We start from the raw sequence: 21,092 nt of genomic DNA on the forward strand, positions 1-21,092 counted from the left end.
AACAAATACCAAAGATGAAACCAATCAGCACAACTGCTACAACTCCTTGCCAAAAAAGTAAATACCTTGTTACCTCTTTCAGAAGTTCATGTTCTCAATCACAGACTCGTGTAGGGGAATCCGAACTAACTCATCACCAGAGGTCATAAACAGAGTAAACTAAGTGTTGTAGTAAATAATGATTAAGACCTCTGGCCTTGACCCTAAAGTTAACTACTATTGACACTGGACCAAATATGAAGTCTATATTTTGTACATATGCCAGTCCAGTCAAGAAATAAATCTTTTTTATTTGATTTCATTTTATGAAAGTAATGTAAATTTAAGATTTTACGATGGTCATCAACATAAGCACGAAAATCCATTAAAAATGTATCTGCATCAGCAGGGGGTATCAGTCATACTAAACTGTACTCTCCAAATACAGACTTGGTGTTTCACTCTGGGAAGGTTACACATGTCAGAAAAACACTGCAACAGCAAAGAGTGACATTTATCCCTTGATATATTAATACTAAATAATCATATTTCAGTGCCTCCTTCTCAAAAAGCTCTAAACTCCCACCCCTTTAGAACAAAAAGCTGATTTCATTTAATAGTTAATTAAATTTGAAGTATCTCTACTTTGATTAAAATTATCCCCTTCCCCATTTATTCAACAATATCCTATAACAACATACCAAATTTCTTTATGTGATCAAAATTATAAATATTTTGGGTTTTTGGATAAGGAAGTATTTCCTGCCTTCCTAGAAAAGTCAAGCCATTGTTTTCCCCCCGTCATGAAAAATCATTTATACATAACTAATTAACTAAATGATAATCTCTCTCAGATGTTCGTTTTGTCAATCACAGATTCATGAAGGGGAATCCGAACAAACTCATCATTAGAGATAATCAAGAGCTTCATGTTCTCTTGAATGTTTACAATAGCAGGTGAAAGTCTATCTGGCATGGAACTACCTATCCCAAAGGATACAACACATCATACTACCTGCTGAAAGCCAAAACTATACCAAGTACTAGTATCTAACACATGGCACTAATTGGCGAAAACTTATCTAGCCCAGGATTTTGAAGGAAAGCTTTTATTATCCATGTTCAATTTGACACACCACCTCTTACATCAAAATACAACAATAATCAATTCTTTTTTGGCCCAACTTGTTGAAAAAAATACTATTTCCACAAAGAAAAACCTACCACAACAAATCATTAAATTCCAGTTTCTTTAACGTGCTATATACATCAAAGGCTAAAGTAAAATCCGAAGATTTTCAAAATTTTGATGCGAACCAAGATGTGTTGTAGATCAAAATCTGTCAAAGCATTCAACGGCATGATTCAACCCTGATCTCTGACCCAGAATGGTAGAAAGTTTGCAAGAAGAGCTGTCCTTGAGGTTAATTATAAATGGACCAGAAATGTAGGTTTCCTACACAAGAAATGTGCACAGTTTTCAGAACTAAATACCATGATAGCAACACAAGATTTTTCAAGCAGATGTATGTATAACATGCTTCATCATGGAGCAGAAACAGTGTATATTTACTTTGTTTGTGCTCAGTGTAACTATGACAAAGCTATTCCTTGGAATGAGTTAACCAGTGTCAGAACGACAACTGAACAACATTCCTCGCTTCTATTTTTTTCTTCATCGCACAAAACCACCTTTGCATACCATCTCTTCAGTACTAATTCTATATTTATAGTTTAACAAGAGGACAACCAGTCATATATGAATTGAATAAATAATAAACTATACAATACACATAGAGTGGCTAACATCTGTGAAAATCAGTCATTCATCACCATTATTTACCTAGAACTCGTCCAGCTGAGAATTGATCGTCCAGGGCATGTTCAACCTTTGCCAGCTTTTCTCTCTCGGCGTACTTTCTCTTTGTCTTTTTGGAGGCTGTCTCCAATTTCTTCAGTACAGCTTCCTCTTTTTCTGCCTACAATAGTTTGCATAATACTTATTACCAAGAACAAAATATTCCAATATCAATATAGAATCTGGAACTTTGTACAATAAAACCTATCATTACAATAAAACCCTGATATAGCCTTTACCTCTCCTTTATACCAGACTCTACACACAGACTAGCCTGTAATTCTGCTGCAAGATACTGTCAAGGCTTAGGTGTAAAGAACACAGTAGAATGGTAAAATCACTACCTTACATCTTTAATTTCATTCTTACAAAAATCCATTTTAATAAACTTTTTCATCTCATTCTGACATGAACACAATCTAAACCACAAATTGGAATATAATATCTGGGTGTCTCAGATACTTAGGAAGAGGGAGATATTCAAATCTCCATCTCCGAAGAGCTCTAAAATTAATTTTTCCACCACGATGAACCATATCAACATAAAATTGATGCGGTTTTAAAAGTGGAGAGTATCAAACATACCCTTTATACTTCAGAATCTGAAAACTTGTAATCTCTTCATTCCCCCCCCCCCAAATACTTTGTTAAAAACAATATGGAAGTTTAATGAGAGAGTTAAATCTCCTCTTTAGTTTACTTTCTAGGTGTCTGAGAGACTTAGGAAGAGGGGGACATGCAAATCTCCATCTCCGAAGAGCTCTAACATTAATTTTTTCACCACGATGAACCATAAGAATATAAAATTGATGCGGTTGTAAAAGTGGAGATCGATAATCAAATACATCCCTCATAACCGGAAACTTTTAATTCTCTTTCTGAAAACCTGAATTCTTGTTTCAGAAAATATGGAAGCAATGAAATCATTGAATCTCACCTTCGAAGCATTTCCTAAATTGATCTTTCACACTTTAAATTTCCATATTTAACCAATTTGGTTTAAAATGGTCAGACAGTGTGATCTTACTTTTGTAAAAAAAAATATTCATTTCAATCTTACCAAAGTTTATACTAATACTGATTGTAACAGACCATGATGTTAATGGTAATCAATAATAAAATCACCCCCGGAACAGTCTGTATTCATATACCACAATTTTCATTCACGTCAAGCCACTAATCCAGCTAGCCATGCCAAGCAAATTGTGGACAGCCAGTAGAAATATCACTATAGCTTCAATGAAACATATACTTCCACAGAAACACTACTACACACAACTTTTTACCTTACATTTCAAAATTGATAATAAATCTATGTAAAAATCTTGACTTCTAAATATACAATCAGAAGCTGGATTAATTTATGGGTCACTTGCAAAACTACTTTCAAAGATTTTTAACTAAAACAGTGTTCTTTATTTACTATTCAGACTAAAAATATCTGAAAATAATTTCAAGTACCTACCAGCATTTAAATTTGGTAGTTAATTTGGTAGTTCAGTTTAATAACTGTACTATCACTTCTACCAATTTCATAGGTTATAAAATTTTAAAGTATATATTTATATATCAATTCATAGCTTTACATGTCTCTCATACTCAAGGAAAGATGACAATCAGAGATAAAAAGATCATCACTTTCAATACAGCCGAAAGATGGTGAAAAACAAATCATCACCTTGTCCATCTTCCTTGACAAACTTTTTTCTTTTGTAAAGTGAAAAATTCTAAATGTATCACTATATATTATAAATTGAAATTTGAAGATTTCTACAATCCTTTTTGTAAACATATTTTCGTTCTACTTCAACAAAAAATATTTTTGTTCTATTTCAAAGTATACATTAATTTGTAAGCCAAGACAACTATCTCTATATACAAATATTTCCTACTATTTATTACTATCAGTCTCATTATAAAGCTAACATGGATTCAATAAGTAAACAGCAAAAAAAAAACAACATGTACACAAAACATTTCAGAAGACTTTCAGCAGTTAAAAAAGGGCAATTGCTTCAAATTGTAAAAAAAAATCTTTATGCATTTTCTTGTCCCCTTTTCCTTCAAGACAATGACACCTTTTCATAATGCTAAAAAACCTTGCAGTGTCCTTTGTTGACGTACTTAATACAATTTCAAAAATAATGTTTGAAACAAGTTTTAGATACATCTTGGTCATCCAGTAAAAATACTACTTGCCATTCAGACATATCAGCAGAGTTTGTAATACATCACTGGCATCAGCCGAAAGATGGTGAAAAACAATCATCATTTAAGTCTTCTGGCAATGGCATGAAATGCACATACACTATCTAACTCAATAACTACACAACAACCCTTACCAATTTCACTCCAGCCTTCCTTCCCAAAGGCTTGGCATAGTGAGCCTCGTACCACTGTCGGAATGGGGTGGCATCAATCTGCACAATACAGGATTTGACAAGAGTCTTGGTTCTGACCAGTTCATTGTTGCTGGCATTGTAGACGACGTCAATGATACGCGTCTTTCTTGTGATAGCCTCTGATCCCCAAGCGAAGTTCCCTGATTCCAGACGAAGGGCTCGGTATTTTTTGTTGCCACCCATTGTCCGCACCGAGTGAATTCTGCGGTTTCCCAGCTGCACACATTAATTTGAATTTGAGCATTTATTGAATTGTGAATATTTCTAGAGCTACTTAATTTGATCTTTTATAGTTCACTTTTTTCTAGGTTAGAAATACAATGTATTGTACTATGAAAGGAATTGTCACCTTGGTGTTAGCAGCTGGACGACCCAATTCAAACTTTCTCTTCTTGCGGATCTGGGTCATACGCCCACCCGTCTTCCTCCTCTTGTGCCATTTATCACGAGATATACCTGTAATTCAAAACACCAGACTCGAGTCACATTAGATTACCTTGCCTTCTTAATCATTCACAATCATACATACAAACTTGACCTACGAAAAACAGGGTATCAAATACAAATATCTTGTATTTACAATTAATTAAACACTAGCTGCAGCAACATGCATCAGCTCATATTCAGATATCTCCTTATCCTACCCTGACCCATACTTTCACTCTAGCTTTCAACCACCAATTTTTCTTAAAGTTTATACCAATATACATATTAAAAAAGCTCATGAAAACCTTGAGTATTTAAGGTAAGAGTGATGCTTTACCAGTATCCTAATTAAAGTGCCGAGAAATTAAAGTGCCGAGAAATGTTCCGCTGATTTTCTGACTACATGTGATTTTTCAGCAAAAATCAGCAATACCGAGAAAAACATCGCCAAGTAACCCAAATTTATAAATAATCGAAGCTGAAACTACTTAAACAAAAACCCTTCTTCATTCCTTAATTATTACCCTAACACTGCCTTACAACAAAATGATACTGGCGATAAGTTTTAATGACGATTGTCAAAGATTTGTTAAGGCAAACAAAACTTCACCGTACCCATGATGGCGATTTAACCGGAAAAGGAAGTGTGTAAGTTGTATTCAAGAGTTATTGGCCTTCCACAATTCAATATATCTCAAAACCAGTTTTGACGTGTACAGAGGGATAGTTTCAAAATTGTTTTTTTTCTCTTCAGATCTTTAAGGCCAGGGAGGTCAGGGATCGGGAAATTATTTAAACATCTTAAAGTGAGCTTAGTAAACATGGTAAAGTATAAATAAAAAAAGCCTCTGACACCTCAAAATGCGCAGATCAAAAAAAAAAATTCTGGGGGGGGGGGGGGGGTATGAGGGATATGGGGGTGGGGTGGGGGTGCCCGAGGAATATTTGCGGTAATTTTCTATGAAAATTTATGATGGTATGAGCCATTTGTTGATATTTAATTGGATAAAATTACATTATAATCAAAATACTTTCACCATTTTAGAGTTTTTAAATTATTGATTGACAATATTTGACCACACATGAAGTGGTCAAATTTTTTGGAAAAGTAAAAATGATTAAAGTCCAAATGTGATTTGAACTCATGACTTATAGATCCACAAGTAATTCTCTAACTCACTGCACTATGCTGTTCATTAATTAAGGCATCTTCGCTCACCAAGGGTTTACGGTGTACTCTGCTCCTCTACAGAGAATCGGAGTAGATCGTATACCCATGGCTAGCGAAGTTGGCTGTTAAGTGGAGACATAAAAGAAATAAATAAGAAATAAATGTCTCTGCTGTAAGGTAACTAATTTGGGGGGGGGGGGGGGGGGGGGGCAATACTAAAAGTTAGAATCATACTTGAATTTATTAAATATTTTGATATGAAGTACATCACAATAGGTAGGTGTCCCATACCACCCTTAATATATGAACTGGTTTTCATCAGACTGTTCTTCCATCAATTTAGCAACCAAACTACTCATGTACTGCAATTTGAATTGCTGTACCAAGGAACCAACCTAGACCCAAATTTCAGGGAGACTTCACTTCTCCCTCAGTCTGTGAAATTTACCTCACCTTGTCAAATCTCGACTTAAAATAGTTGTGGTCAATTTTATACTGCATGTTTATTAATTTCCCTAGGAAGAAGGGTTTTGTATAAAGATACAGCAATATCGGCAATATACAGATATATCAAAGCTAAATTATTTTTTTCTTAACTTAATGGTGGCTTATAACAAAGAATATATTTTTTTTAAAAGGATAATCTGATATGGCAAATTTGTTGAACACCTAGCCTTCTTTAAAATTATACACTAGCTGTCTAGATCTATAGATAAAATCAAAAGAAGACAATATTTTTTAGAGATCTTAAGCTTTATTTCATCAGAACAAAGTACACCTTTCATGATATGCAATGCATGAGCACATGTGAAGATTTTCAATTTGTGAATGTACATGAAACAGAGTTGCCAAGACAAATTTGAGTACAATTCATTTATGTAACAAATACCAGGTAATTCATATTAAAATGACACAAATTCAATTACAAGTGTATTCATACATTAATTCCTTGAGATATAAATTTAGATTTCCCAAAAGTTAATACATAATCTACATGATTCTTATGTGTAAAATTTCATTATTTATAGATAATTTTTTTTTTGCATAATATGATTGCAGGTTTATTGTTTATTTTCTTTTTTCTATTTCCTTTATTTTCTTACAAGATATTACAATCACAGTAGCACATCATTCTCTGTCCTTCAATAACATAAGAGTTTTGAACTTTTGTTCTACCCCCAAACCATGGAACAGAACAAGAGATATATTAAGAATCTATCATTAACATGAAATCTAGTACAAATCAACAAATTGAAACAACTAACCTATCTTTAACATTATTGCACCTTTGTGTGTTTTCTTGAAAAGAAACACACTTTTTATATAATAAATGATAAATGGTCAAAGAATAAAGTTCAATCTTCGATTATCTTAAAAAAATTGGCACAAATCTCAGTTCTATTGAATATGTTGAGACTTCTTTTTCATTTAAATCTTACCCAAGTGCCTTATGAAATATGTTGGGTTTTTTTTTGGTAAATCAAATTGGTAAATATATCATTATTAACAAACAAAAAAACCCAAATTAAACTGTCAGAAGACTGTACAGTAATGTTCCACCCAAAAAATGTACCTCATTTTGTTTTAGAGTCATTAAATTTTTTTAAAAAATCATTTACCACTGACCCTATAAAACTAAAAGAATATTACCTCGGGACATTATTTAAATTGCAATTATATCAAGTTTCTTCCTGTATGGCATTTAAACACATGATGAACATGAGGATATATATGAAATTATGATCCAATGCAGTGTACTGGTGTAAAATGGACTAGAAGAACACCGTTAAAAAAAAAATCATGAAACTGATTACTAATTACTTAAATTCTGATGACACTAAAATCATAATATCAAACTTAACAACAGCTACTGAGTATACCAGTCAAGTTTTAACATGCAACACAATGAAAAGTTGGAAGATTCTGAATGTTAACCATACAATGCAAAGTATAATTCATTTGAATGGTTATTGAGAATAATTTGTCGGCAGATGGAACTAACAAATTTGGGTCTTATTTCAATCCCATGATCCCCATTCACAGCTTTGTTCTAGAAAACCCTTATCTTTTTGCAACATACCCACCCCAGCCCTAAAAAAAATCAATTGATAGGTATCTATTCTAATGAAACAAAGATCATAAATGATGATGATGATATCATTGATATCAGACACAATGATTCAAAATGATGGTGGATGATTTCTTTTTAAAAATACATACTTTTGTTTATCAGAATTGGCAACAGTATAGAGACTCTACAAGAGCATTCAAGCTAATACAAGTCCACACAAATAACTGGGTTAATCAAAAATACAAAACAGTGACAATCTCTGAGTGTAGTACATGCTATCCAATTATATTTACATCATATTTCATTACAGTGACTGCTTAAAATTACATAATGCTTGAGACATTATGACATACATGTACTACCGGTACTTCCTGAAACTGAGGAAACTCAATATTGGACATATTGTAAACACTCTCCCACTACAGGGAGAATTCAGCTGTAAAAGGGTGGGATTCAATCCTACAGAGAAGGACATGTAACAAGACATACACATATAGATGAATAATTATTCAACAAAAAATTTAAATTAATTAACCTTTCCCACAAACTAAACAAGAAAGGAAGCACTACTGATTATATATTTTTTTGTTTTGCTAACAAATTATGTTTTAATTAACCATACATTGTATGTCAGTACCAAACAAATACATATATAATTCAACACACCACAAAAAAAAAAGTTTACTGAAATCAACAACGGTCTGGTCATGTTTCAGACTGGACAGAAGAAGATAGAGGTACATGCGCCAGACACGGTACATGCATCTATTGTCAGTACATTTACTGAGACTTCAGGTTCACTGAATCAAATGAAATAATTCACTGACAATCACACAAATTTAACTCAACAATACATGCTTTGAATCGGTAATAGTCATCATGAGAAGAGAAGATTGTAACAAACAAATTTCCTAATAACTACATGTAAATCAAGACCAAGAAAATCAACAATGTCAGAAAAAAATCCACTTTTTAAAAAAATTTAAAATTTTTTCACTCTCTATTCCATCTTTTTTTTTTAATATAATTTTATATACACATGTATATCAGAATTTTAAAAGAGAAGGAAAAATAAAGTTTATCACAATTCATTAAAGATACTAGCTATCTCAGCACCATCAACCGTGATGTAGCCCCGTGTATTGGTTAAACCCATCTGTCTGTGTAGTTCAACATCACAGGTTGTAAATTCAAGCAAGAGATCCTTTTGTCGCAAGCCTTAGAAATTGTTCTGTCTTTTCTTCTTGGCATCGATTGCATCCAAAATGGGTTGCCTCTTTGCTTGGTAACGTGCTCGCAATTCATCAATTTCTCTCTCCATTTCTGGGTCAAGATCGGATAGCCTTGATTCAAGTTCTTCATACGACAAATTTCTTAACTGGAAAAAATAATATTAAAACTTAGAAGTACAATATTTTCCCCCAGTTTTTGCTAAATAAACAAAGATGATATTTTTTTTTAATATGGGGAGAAATATAAAACATTAACATCAAACAATTAATATAAAACTGCCTTTTTGAAACTGAATCCCAATTACCAGTAATTAATTTAATTGTTATACCCATTTTTCAATTTACATATACATGTACATGAATTAGAAATCAGAGAAACATGCTTAAGCCATGCTGTTATGAAAGTTCAAGGGGAAGAAGAAATCTTTACAAGATAGACAGATCGTTCAAAGGGTAAATAAAAATACACGTCAGTGATTGTCATGTATGGTAAATTGAACTAAAATATAAATTGATGCCCTTGGATATACGTTATACTACCCTAACAAAATTACATACAACTCATACTGAATTTTGTTAAGACTGAATAATTTGTGTACCTCAAAAAATAACATATAGAGAGTTGATACACCACATGTATACATACATGTAGTACAAATACCGTGTGTTTTTCCTTCATTTTTCAGCTATCACATAAATTAATATACTTACGAAATCAAAATCTCCATCAATGAAAGACCGTTGGGAATGGTGAGGGGGTGTGACATGTTTGATGGGCGGGGCCATCTGGGGCTGGGCCCTGGGTGGTGCCACCTTGTCCTGCTCCTTCTTCTCAAAGTGGTCGAGGTAGGCCGGTCGGTATTTCTCCTTGCCCTCAGTTCCTGTGTCATGCCCTGTCAATCACATACTACCTTTATACACAGAGTGGAACAATTAAATGCTAAAGAAATTACCAAAGTACTATCCAGAAAAATATATCTTTCTCATTTCCAAAAACTAATTTTTACACTTTTTAATAAATTTTCCAAAGGAATAATACTTGTTCTTACTTAATCTTACTCAATCTTCACACATTTACTCAAAAACAAAATACGTACATATACTGTTCATCAAAAAATAATCTCAAATTCAGAATATTCTATTTTAATCAATTGACATATCACTGTGTGTAACAAGAATGGTAGAGTATTAAAAGAATCAGAAATATTGTTCTGTCACAAGGACACATGTCCAGTTTTCACAAATCCACAAGTTATCAACAAAGAAGTAGAAACCTATAGCGTTTTGGTTACATATCATGATCAGTGGATTTCGATCAGAGTTTCAGAGTTCAGCTCTGAATTGAGTAGTAAACATAAGAAAAGAAAATATCATGCATGAAATCTCAATATCTTTAACATAGGGCAAACCATTCATATAGTTCAAAGACCTGAAAACAATTGGCTTAGAAACCATCTATGTTGAGGACTCATATTGTTCATGATGCAAAAATGAGGAAAATGAAATGAAGTGATAGGGAAAAACAAATTTTAAAACGTCATAGATTAAACGAATATAGAAGAGAAGCTGAGATACAATCTGTTTTATATATAATGATAATTACTGGCACTACTACTGCTGCTTTTGTAGCCGGAGTCACGGGGAGTTTTCACTATTGTGTCACATCCTTTTAGGCAAAAATCATTTATAAATGAACTCAATTAAGATTACCGGTAAATTTTTTTCTCATTCTTTTTATTTCTTTACCATTGGTCAATCATCACTATTGCAGTATTTAATATATACAATGCACAAGTAGCCTGAATATCATGAAACTAAACATTGGTTTTTCTTTAAAGTTTAGATATACATGTACACTATGAAATTTAGATACGTGTACTACAGTTTCTGAAATGTCACTTAATGCCTATCAGTTTTAACCAATAAAACTCATTTGAAAAATTCATGATCAAGATTTTGAAAAAAATTTCAGATGTACAAGAACTTACGTTTCATGGTTGAGTCATCCTCCGAGTCCTCGTTGATGACCAGTGTGCCGAGATCGGACTCGACGAGTGTGTTTGCCTCGCTGTTTACCACAACAGTTCCACTCTCACTCTTACTCAGGGTTCCTGCAAAACAAATGAACCTTCATTCTATAAAGACCTATACACTAAAAAAACTCTCATATATAAATGCAAAGAGTTTATGTAAGATCATACAGTACATTTGCTTGCTCTTGTATATAATGTACCTGATGAGGATTTCATGGTTGAGTCATCGGTTTTCTTCATGGTTGACCCGTGATCAACATCATCATCTCCATCCTTTTCAACAGAGAAAACACAAATTAGAATTCATTTTGAGATTTCTCTTTATTTTTCGTAACGTACACATGCACAACACAAATGTTATTTTTCTGTTTCTGATACCTCACAAACTACTACGATTCTGAAGTACCACATTATTTTGGCAATTTATATATCATCTGATCCTGGTACCAAAAATACTTTATTCAAGGAAAAATTGTCAAAGTTTTTTGGAGAAATCCAAGTGTTTGTTTACTGAGAAAAATTCATTTAACAAACTTTCAAAATATTTGTTTATCTAAATCATCCTAGCTCTTAAGAGGGAAAGGAAAGAACAAATATTGAAACATCTAATACAACCATTAGGCAGGGACACATTGTGTCTGACGACTCACCGAATCATCACCGTTGGTAATGATGCTGTTTTGTGCTGCCTGGATTTCTTTGGCGTCGTTAATCATTTTGTGCAATGCTTCTCGTGGTTTTGCATTTTGAATAAACTCATGCTACAAAATCAAATTAAGAAAATGTCAAATTCCCTCATACCAGTTACCTATCATAAAAGATATCTCCAGGATAAATAGTACACTGTATAAGCTGCACATTATTAGGGAGGCTAGGTGGTCAAAACACTTTTAAACACAATACATGTATTTTTGGCTATCAACTATCATTTAATAAATAAAAAATACAATAATTTTAGCATTTCAACATTTTCCTATTAATCTTTATAGAGATATCTTTGTCCAAAGGAGGTAAATATAGCCCAAAAAATGGTCATGACCATCCAGCCCTCTTAAAGGGGCATGGTCACGATTTTGGTCAAATTTTGTTTTTCTATTTTTATTATTTAATACAATGCTTTAGAAATGCATTTCTAATAACCAAATGAAATTTGAGAGTCAGTTGTTAATTTATAAGCAAGATACAGAGCTCAGAATTCTTTGTCATGTAAACTAGGTTCATGCCCTGTTTTTGTTTACATAGGTTCAAAAGCATTAAAAAAAAACTTTCTCAAGCTGATTTGTGTATCTTTTTAATCATTTTAAGTATAAATAAACGGTTCCTTACATTTAACATATTCGTTTTAGGTCTAAAATTGGAATTTTAACTTCAACATTCAAAATGTAAACAAAAGCTTTGTTTACACAGCAAAGATTTGTAACCTCCGTTACTTGCCTATAACTCAACAAATAACACTCAAATTTTGGTTGCCTTTCAAAAATGCATTACTGAAGCTTTGAAAACATTAAAATCGGAAAAACAATTTTGCCCCCAATCGTGACCATGCCCGTTTAAGCCCATAGATTTAACTAGTAAGTTAAATCCTACCTGCATGAGTTCAGCTGCTGAGACCCTTTGCTCTGGGTTTTTGACAAGACATTTCGAGACAAAGTCTATGAATTCTGGGGACCATTTATCAGGGTTTCGGAATGATGGGGGTGGTTTTGTTGGGATCATGAATATTGCCTATAATGAGAGTTTAAGAAAAAATCTCATAAAACAGATTCTTTGAATATACATGTAGTTATTATCAATTCAATCAAATATAATGCAAAGATGCAAATAATCAATTACTTGCAAGGACAGGTATTTGAACAAGTTTTACTCAAATATATGAAATTGTTGATCAAGGATATGCACATGAACTACTTTCATATCTAATTTGAAATCTCACAGCTGTTTAAGTTATTATACATATAAAATCTTTTAACTTTTAACTCTTTCTTTTTCATAATTATGGTTTTTTTTAAAGCAACTTCTGCAGTTCTACATAAATTCAATGTTAAAAGAACATACCCTCATAGGATGAATGTCACCATAAGGTGGTTTGCCCTCGGCCATCTCCAGCGCAGTAATACCTAAAATATTGCAATTAGATAAAATTTTCATGTTCTCCTCCCATCCTCTGACTCAATAAAAAATATTCAATTTATAGCCATGTAGTTAGTGGTTGTTTTCCTTTGCCAATCTAACAAATTTGTACATGTATCTACTGTCCCAAAATACACTGTGCTTGTGATTCAAATCAATCATCTTTTTTTTGTGAAAAACTATTGTAAGGTGTGCTATCCATCTCTCTGTAAATCTGTCTTAAAATGTCTTATATTTGTTAAATGTCAACTGCATAAGCTCAGTTGTGAAAATTAGCCACCAACGTCCAAAAACTATGGTAGTTTTTCAGTGGTAACTTGCAAAATAAAGTTGTCACACATAAAAAATTGTTTACAGTACTCTATAAATGTATATCAATTGAACAGTTCTAAGGTCACCTACCTAAACTCCATATGTCTGCCACACAGTCGTATCCGATCTCCTGGATCACCTCAGGAGCCATCCAGTATGGTGTCCCTATCACAGTGTTTCTTTTGGCCATAGTGTCCTGGTGTAAAATAATACATCACATTCATAATTCTTTTTTAGTTTTCAGATGTCAGGTTATTACATTCATTTGTTGTATGCTACGAAATCAATATCAATTGGTTTTAACTAATTATCAATTATTAGTCTGTATGAGTCCTGACATAATTGCAGTACATTTACAGTTAGCTGTCTTGGTACCCCATAGTCTAGATGTTTATCCCTTTTAACCAACTGGAGTGTATATAAACTAGCTTAAAAATCAAACACTCTTATTCCACTGCTAAGTACACAGAACACTAACAGTAAGCTGTCCTGCCACACCAAAGTCTGCCAGTTTGGCGTGGCCCTCCGTGTTCAGCAGGATGTTGCCTGCCTTGATGTCCCTGTGGATCTTCCTCCTGGAATGTAGGTACTCCAAGCCTTTCAGAGCATCGTAGAGTATTGTAGCAATCTCCTCCTCTGTTAACTGGATTATCAAGGGTTACATTCAGTTAAGACATCATTATGTATAATACTACATGCACACATCAACAGAAACATCAATTGAACATGGTATGTGACTGGATCTAATTTTCATGGTGTTCACTGCTCATTATCAATACATGTATCAAACATAGAACAATATATATCTGTTTATGACAAAATGATATAGGTACATACATGTATATCAACACACACAAAAAGAGAAAAAATAAAAGTTTCTTGAATTTTCTTTTTAAAACATAAGCAGATTTTTTAAAAAGCTTTATGTAGATGAAACCTTTTTTGTCATAATATTGAGAACATTAAATCATGAACAGTCTATACTTTCATTCCCCCCAAAATTTCAATTTTTCTAAAAAAAAAAAAAAAATACAAGAAAATAAACAGGAACTCCATAAAATATTTTTGATATGAAAATCACTACCTAATGTACAAGCGTGTCCATGTTCATGTAACTTTACATAATAATGTAAACATCCTTTGGGTTGTTTACATGTTACAGGAAATAGCTGTAATACATACTGTTTTATTGCGTAATCTCATTATGTCTGACACTGAGCCAGCTCCACAATACTCCATCACAATCTAAACAACAAAAAAAATAAATACATACATGTACACTAGTTCACCCTTCATAAATGTAATACACATAAAAAGTATCATTAATTCTTAGGGCACGTGTAAAATGCATGTTTTAATTTCAATTCATGTTGATATCTGCTAATCTTTAACAAGAGGCCCAGGGGCCACATCGCTCACCTGAGCAACAATTGCCTTAATTCTGATCAAATTAGCATTACAGTATCAAACTATCTTGACAACTAAGTACATTAGATCTTGATAAAAAAATTGAAAATCTGCCAATTTTTATCCACCTCTTTCTTTTGGTAAATACCAAGCCCCTTTTGTTGTTGTACCTGTAAGAAGATTTTTCTCTATTCCTTTATACCCCCCCCCCCCCCCCCCCATTTTGATGCCCCACTTTTCTCTAGGGTATCATGGTTTCATCAAACTTATATCTGCATAACCTGTGCTTTCACACTAAGTACTGAGTTTTGGACCGAAAAACTATCCCAGAATATTTTTTAAGATTTTCTCTATATATTCCTATGTAAAAATTCAAACCGCCATCACGGCCCCACCCTACCACTAGGGACTGTGATTTTGAATTTACACTCCCCGAGGATGCCTCTACACAAGCTAAAGCTTTTCTGGCCAAATGGTCTTTAAAAAGAAGATTTTTAAAGATTTTCTCTATATATTCCTATGTAAAAATTCATCCCCCACTGTGGCCTCACCATACCACTGGACTATTATTTTAACAAACTTGAATCTATACGATTTGGAAATGCTCTCACTCAGATTTGGGCTTTCCTGGCCTAATAGTTTTGAGAAGAAGATTTTTTAGAGATTTTCTCTATGTATAAAAATGTATCCCCCATTGTGGTCCCACCCTACCCCCAGGGACCATGATTTGAACAAACTTGAATCTACACTATCTGAGGATGCTTCCACTCAAATTTGAGCTTTCCTGGTCAAATAGTTTTTGAGAAGAAGATTTTTAAATATTTTCTCTATATATTCCAATGTAAAACTTGATCCCCCATTGTGGCCCCACCCTACCCCCAGGGACCATAATTTGAACAAACTTGAATCTACACTACCTGAGGATGCTTTCATTTAAATTTGAGCTTTCCTGACCTAATAGTTTTTGAGAAGAAGATTTTTAATAAATATTGCTATGTTAAACTTGATCCCCCCATTGTGGCCCCACCCTACCCCCGGGGACTATGATTTGAACAAACTTGAATCTACACTATCTGAGGATGCTTCCATTTTAATTTGATCTTTTCTGGCCTAATTGTTTTTGAGAAGAAGATTTTTATAGATTTTCTCTATATATTCCAATGTAAAACTTGATCCCCCATTGTGGCCCCACCCTACCCCCGGGGACCATGATTTGAAGGAGCTTGAATCTACACTACCTGAAGATGATTCCATTATAATTTGAGCTTTTCTGGCCTAATAGTTTTTTAGAAGAAGATTTTTTAAGATTTTCTCTATATATTCCTTTGTAAAAATTCATCCCCCTTTTGTGGCCCCACCCTACCCCCAGGGACCATGATTTGAACAAACTTGAATCTACACTATCTGAGGATGCTTCCACTCAAATTTGAGCTTTCCTGGCCTAATAGTTTTTTAGAAGAAGATTTTTAAAGATTTTCTCTATATATTCCTCTGTAAAACATGATCCCCCAATTGTGGCCCCATCCTACCCCCGGGGACTATGATTTGAACAAACTTAAATCTACACTACCTGAAGATGATTCCGATTGAAATTGAGCTTTTCTGGCCTAATAATTTCTGAGAAGAAGATTTTTAAAGATTTTCTCTATATAATCCTTTGTAAAACTTGATCCCCCAATTGTGGCCCAATCCTACCCCCGGGGACCATGATTTGGACAGATTTGAATCTGCACTACCTGTGGATGCTCCAATTTTAATTTGAGCTTTTCTGGCCAAATAGTTTTCGAGAAGAAGATTCTTAAAGATGTTCTCTATATATTCCTATGTAAAACATGATCCCCCAATTGTGGCCCCTCCCTACCTCCGGGGACCATGATTTGAACAAACTTGAATCTACACTACCTGATGATGCCTCCACACAAGTTTTAGCTTTTCAGGCCAAATAGTTTTTGAGAAGAAGATTTTTGAAAAATACCAACAAATTTTCAATAATTCTCAATTATCTCCCCTTTAAAGAGGGCGTGGCCCTTCATTTGAACAAACTTTAATCCCCTTCACCTAGTGGTGCTTCGTGTCAAATTTGGTTGAAATCTGCCCAGTGGTTCTTGAGAAGAAGATGAAAATGTGAAAAGTTAACAACGACAACGACGACAACGACAACGACGACAACGACAGACAACGGACAAATTGTGATCAGAAAAGCTCACTTGAGCCTTTGGCTCAGGTGAGCTAAAAAAAAAAAGGACATTCAATAATTTTCATCAACATTCTTTAAGCAGTATTTTCCTTCTTACACAATCAAGAAAACGGGTAGCCAATTAAAATAATGATACGTCCATGAAGATAATACTGGAATATTGATTGACTTATTGAATTCAGGTTTCAATACACTGCAAGCCTTACCCACAAGTCTGTGTTCTTGAAATAACTGCCATAGTACTTGACTATGAAGACACTATCACACTGCTGCATAATGGAGATCTCCTTGATGATCTCCTGCAGATCTGTGTCCACCGGCACTTGTTTGATGGCCAGGACCTGGCCCGATTCCTTGTGAAGCGCTTTGTAAACGCTGCCATAGGATCTACAGAAACAGTCGCAGAACATTAGTTTCTCCTCGATATCAGAGGGAAACACGTACATCTCATAAAACACTGGCTTAAGTGTTTATCATTATCATTACAGTTTACATTTAAGATTACTTTTAAAATTTGAATTTCAAAGAAATGAAAACAATTTGAAAATAGTAAGACTATAAATGGAAAATATTGCCATTCCAATTTAATTTTTTATAGGTATATTTGCACTGATTAATTAATGTGTACTTAAAAATCAGGGTTCTTTACTATCAGATTAGAGCCAATTCATAAGAAATTATAACACACTTTCAGTAAGAGAATTAAGTACTAAAGGAAATGAGCAGTACATGTAGTAATTCAAGTGCATATTTCCATGTCTTAAGAATTTGTGAAGATATATTAAGTAAATGTTTACACCAGGTATAGTTATTGAGATAGAGATTTCCTGATACATATTGCCAAACTACACTTTCAAGTCTGCTGTTAGTAAATCTAGGTCAAGGTTCCCATTAATGTGTATGTTGAAAGAAGTTACTCTATTTTTATTTTTTTACTTTCATCCAATCCCCCCCCCCTTCTTTCAATTCTTAAATTTTTATTTTCCACATAAATTTATAATGAGTTTTTGAATTTAATAACTAAAAAATTCATACTTTGTTTTTAAAATATAAGATGGCTTTCTATCAGTCTGAGAGCAAAAGTAAACTTCTGAATTCTTTAAAAAAAATGATTTCATAAATTCAACATTTATAGTCTTTACAATATTCTTAATATCAATTAATGTTTTAATATCAACAGCAAGATTATGGGTAAAATTGCACTGCAACATTCACCCATGCTAATTAAGGCAAAACTAGACCACAACATTCATGCATTAAGCCATCCAAAGGAGAAAGCAGAAGAATGGCGCAGAACATGGTGGACAAAAATAAAGGATGCGCAGCAGTAAATATCTAGCTTTAATAATTCATTTTAAAAACTTGGAAGAAAAAGGAGAAAAATGTCCCAATTAAAATAACTAGAAAATGACAAAAAAAAAAAAAACTTATCAAAAAGAGTTTTGTTACTGTAAATTGCTTTTCTTTCAGAAAAAAAGTCTTATCATATGTCACATGTACAATGGCAATTATCAATATATTGTATAGTCTAGTAAAAAAAAAAAACTGTTAAGATGCTGAAGTTGAAATCGTTTTTTTATTAAATCAAATGAAAAAAAAGTGCTATTGATTTGTTTTTTGTTTTGCTTTTCAGATTTCAGATCTTACCCTTCTCCCAATTTGCCTAGAATATCAAAAACTTCTTCTGGTGACCTCGTAAGGTCGTCCTCTGGAAGTCGCTTTAGGGGGTCACTAGGGGGTAAAAGCAAACCAAAAAAGTGTAAAGCTAAATGCAAGCCATGAAAAAAAGTCCTCTGTGAATTAGTATGTAGGATTCTCTACTGGAATGCATGTTCAGGACTTGTACATCAAATGAATATGGATATCACATGGCATGCATCAGATTATAACTTGTCATTACAAAAATGCTATACTTCTTTGTATGGTGTTTTAAAATAATGAATATAAAACTAGACAGGTTTTGACAGAAAATATCTTGCAGCTGTTTTCTCCAGAGTCTATTGATTTAAATTTGTAAATGACAAATTTTTTAAGGTTGTGAATTGCTAAATTATTAATATTCTCTAAACCAGAATGAGAAACTAATGGTAAAATAAATATTTCAAAAAGAACTTTCTGTCAAATCCTTTTCAACAATTCTATTCTGTAAATAAACCTGATATCAACTTTGTATATTTGTTCAAGAACATGACATTCATATAAATCATATGTCCAGTCCTGAATGTATTACAGTACACAAGTATTTCTATTACACTACAAAAAGTATTAGAGAACTTGAAATGATTACTTCATTAACATCACACTTCTGGGGTGTTTTTTTTTTCATTTAAGTTTTACAAAAAAGTGCTCTATTGATTTTCATTATTTTTGTAAAATTTCTTTTTTGAAACTCGAAAAATGCATTGCAAGTTCCCATAACACTATGTTCTACAAACATAACTACATTTTGTACATACATGCAACCAAAATAAATCAGGCAAAATGCACTTTAAAGCATGGAAGTCTGTCTTTGTTTTAAGATTTTTTCTTGAAAATTTTAAGTATGAACAATACTATCCAGGAATAAACAATGACAAACTCCCATCTCCATCAATCTCGTACATTAAATTTTATTAGAGAGGTGTGGTCTTGAATCTGTACACAAGTTTGGAATGCAACTCACAGCAAATGACACTACATTAATAGAATTAAAAATCTTGCTGGCAATTTGCTGTACGAGCTCTGCATCACTTGTTCAGTTGCAGCGTGCAAATAACCAGGAAAATACTAATAAGAGCAGAGATATGCATGAGGAGACAACAAACATAAAAAAAAAACTGCCGCCACATTTCACTGATGCCTTACCCTCTTCCTATTTTACAAATTATATCAAAAACCTCATCAGGTGGTCGAGCCAAACTCTCATCACTTAATTTTGTTAACTCACTGAATCAAAAGAAATGATAAACCATAATTAATTTCATTTAAAATGCAAATATTATACCCTAGCTAGCTAATTTGTAGAAACAAAAATATCAATTACATATCTGTGCCAAAACCTAAATAATGTATAGTTACAAAGTGGCAATACAGAATATTATTACGGAGCATATGCTGAACCTAATTCTTCTACAACAATGTTTAGGTTAACACTATTTGAAAACTGAAAAGAATTCAGAATTCATATACAAGTGCCAGCGATCCGTCATATTGAGATTGTGTTACACTCAAAATTCTAAGTTTAATGATAAAAAAAAAACCAAACGAAACTTTACATTTACAAAATTGTACTATTAAATGAGTACATTCTAATATTATGATAGTCCTTAGTTGTGTACAATAGACATTTATCATCTGATCATGATGCGGGTCCTCATCTTTATATTGTCATTCTGCATCATATCCTGTTAAAAACTAAGAAACCTTTTTAAACATGAGTTATGATAGTAACATTTTCGATGACAGTTTGTACAATTCTTTGCAATATATCTAACAATGGTAACCAAACAAGTATCGACGGTTAAAAACAATGAAAATGACACCGTATATTCCTGATACTAAGCAAGTTTCAAAACAATGATCAGATTGTACTTTAAACTTCCTTAAAAGTTCAAAAAAACTAATTTGAAAAACACATTTACCTTTGACTAGTCATATTTTGATGTACGACAGGGTAAATAATCGTGTGGTTTCATGGAAATTAGCTTAAAACGCTAAACATTCCACATTTCTACATTAGTTTTCTTTTCCGGAAGCTGTGCGACAAGGTGAAGTTCTTCCATCTAAAGCATTTCGGCGCTTTGATTATGTGGTTTATTAAAACACATCTATGACTAAGACAATTTTAAGTGCTTTTATTTTTATACTTTAACATTTTGTTTACAAGGACATTTAA

The 21,092-nt window shown here is 33.1% G+C and overlaps 2 protein-coding genes across 6 annotated transcripts in view; both read right to left on the bottom strand.

Annotated features, from left to right (window-relative positions):
* The window catches only part of LOC128159496 (40S ribosomal protein S8-like), a 56,379-nt gene that overhangs the window by 1,170 nt on the left and 34,117 nt on the right, over positions 1-21,092 (bottom strand). The window contains exons 1-4 of one of the 2 annotated variants that reach the window (XM_052822624.1): positions 5,281-5,355; positions 4,589-4,695; positions 4,180-4,455; positions 1,823-1,958 (exon numbers count right to left, since the gene is read on the bottom strand). In XM_052822624.1, coding sequence (XP_052678584.1) covers positions 1,823-1,958; positions 4,180-4,455; positions 4,589-4,695; positions 5,281-5,284 — 523 coding nt within the window. In that variant the 5' untranslated portion in view covers positions 5,285-5,355. Of the gene's footprint in view, positions 1-1,822; positions 1,959-4,179; positions 4,456-4,588; positions 4,696-5,280; positions 5,356-21,092 lie in introns of those variants that run through there. The other variant, XM_052822616.1, reaches the window with a different exon arrangement.
* Positions 6,571-20,982, bottom strand: LOC128159460 (serine/threonine-protein kinase 3-like). 4 transcript variants are annotated; one of them, XM_052822577.1, is made up of 14 exons: positions 20,839-20,982; positions 18,866-18,949; positions 17,425-17,605; positions 14,797-14,859; positions 14,093-14,257; positions 13,705-13,810; positions 13,228-13,289; positions 12,760-12,897; positions 11,823-11,933; positions 11,373-11,445; positions 11,128-11,250; positions 10,743-10,805; positions 9,851-10,032; positions 6,571-9,285 (listed from the first exon to the last, which is right to left on the bottom strand). In XM_052822577.1, exons 1-14 carry the CDS (start codon positions 20,850-20,852, stop codon positions 9,127-9,129), a joined length of 1,524 nt encoding a protein of 507 aa, XP_052678537.1. In that variant the 5' UTR covers positions 20,853-20,982; the 3' UTR covers positions 6,571-9,126. The 4 variants fall into 4 exon arrangements, with proteins under 4 accessions (XP_052678537.1, XP_052678542.1, XP_052678550.1 ...); XM_052822582.1 differs by lacking the exon at positions 18,866-18,949 and adding an exon at positions 20,063-20,143; XM_052822590.1 differs by lacking the exon at positions 10,743-10,805.

Source organism: Crassostrea angulata, chromosome 1, assembly GCF_025612915.1.
Source record: "Crassostrea angulata isolate pt1a10 chromosome 1, ASM2561291v2, whole genome shotgun sequence".
Lineage (NCBI taxonomy): Eukaryota > Metazoa > Mollusca > Bivalvia > Ostreida > Ostreidae > Magallana > Magallana angulata.

Bases quoted from the DNA above. Each gene is read 5' to 3' on its own strand.
- LOC128159460 (XM_052822577.1), bottom strand. The intron at 13,811-14,092 runs GTTAGTGTTCTG...ATTTTACACCAG, and splicing joins GTGTGGCAGGACAGCTTACT to GACACTATGGCCAAAAGAAA. The intron at 11,446-11,822 runs GTGAGTCGTCAG...TCTGTTGAAAAG, and splicing joins TTACCAACGGTGATGATTCG to GATGGAGATGATGATGTTGA.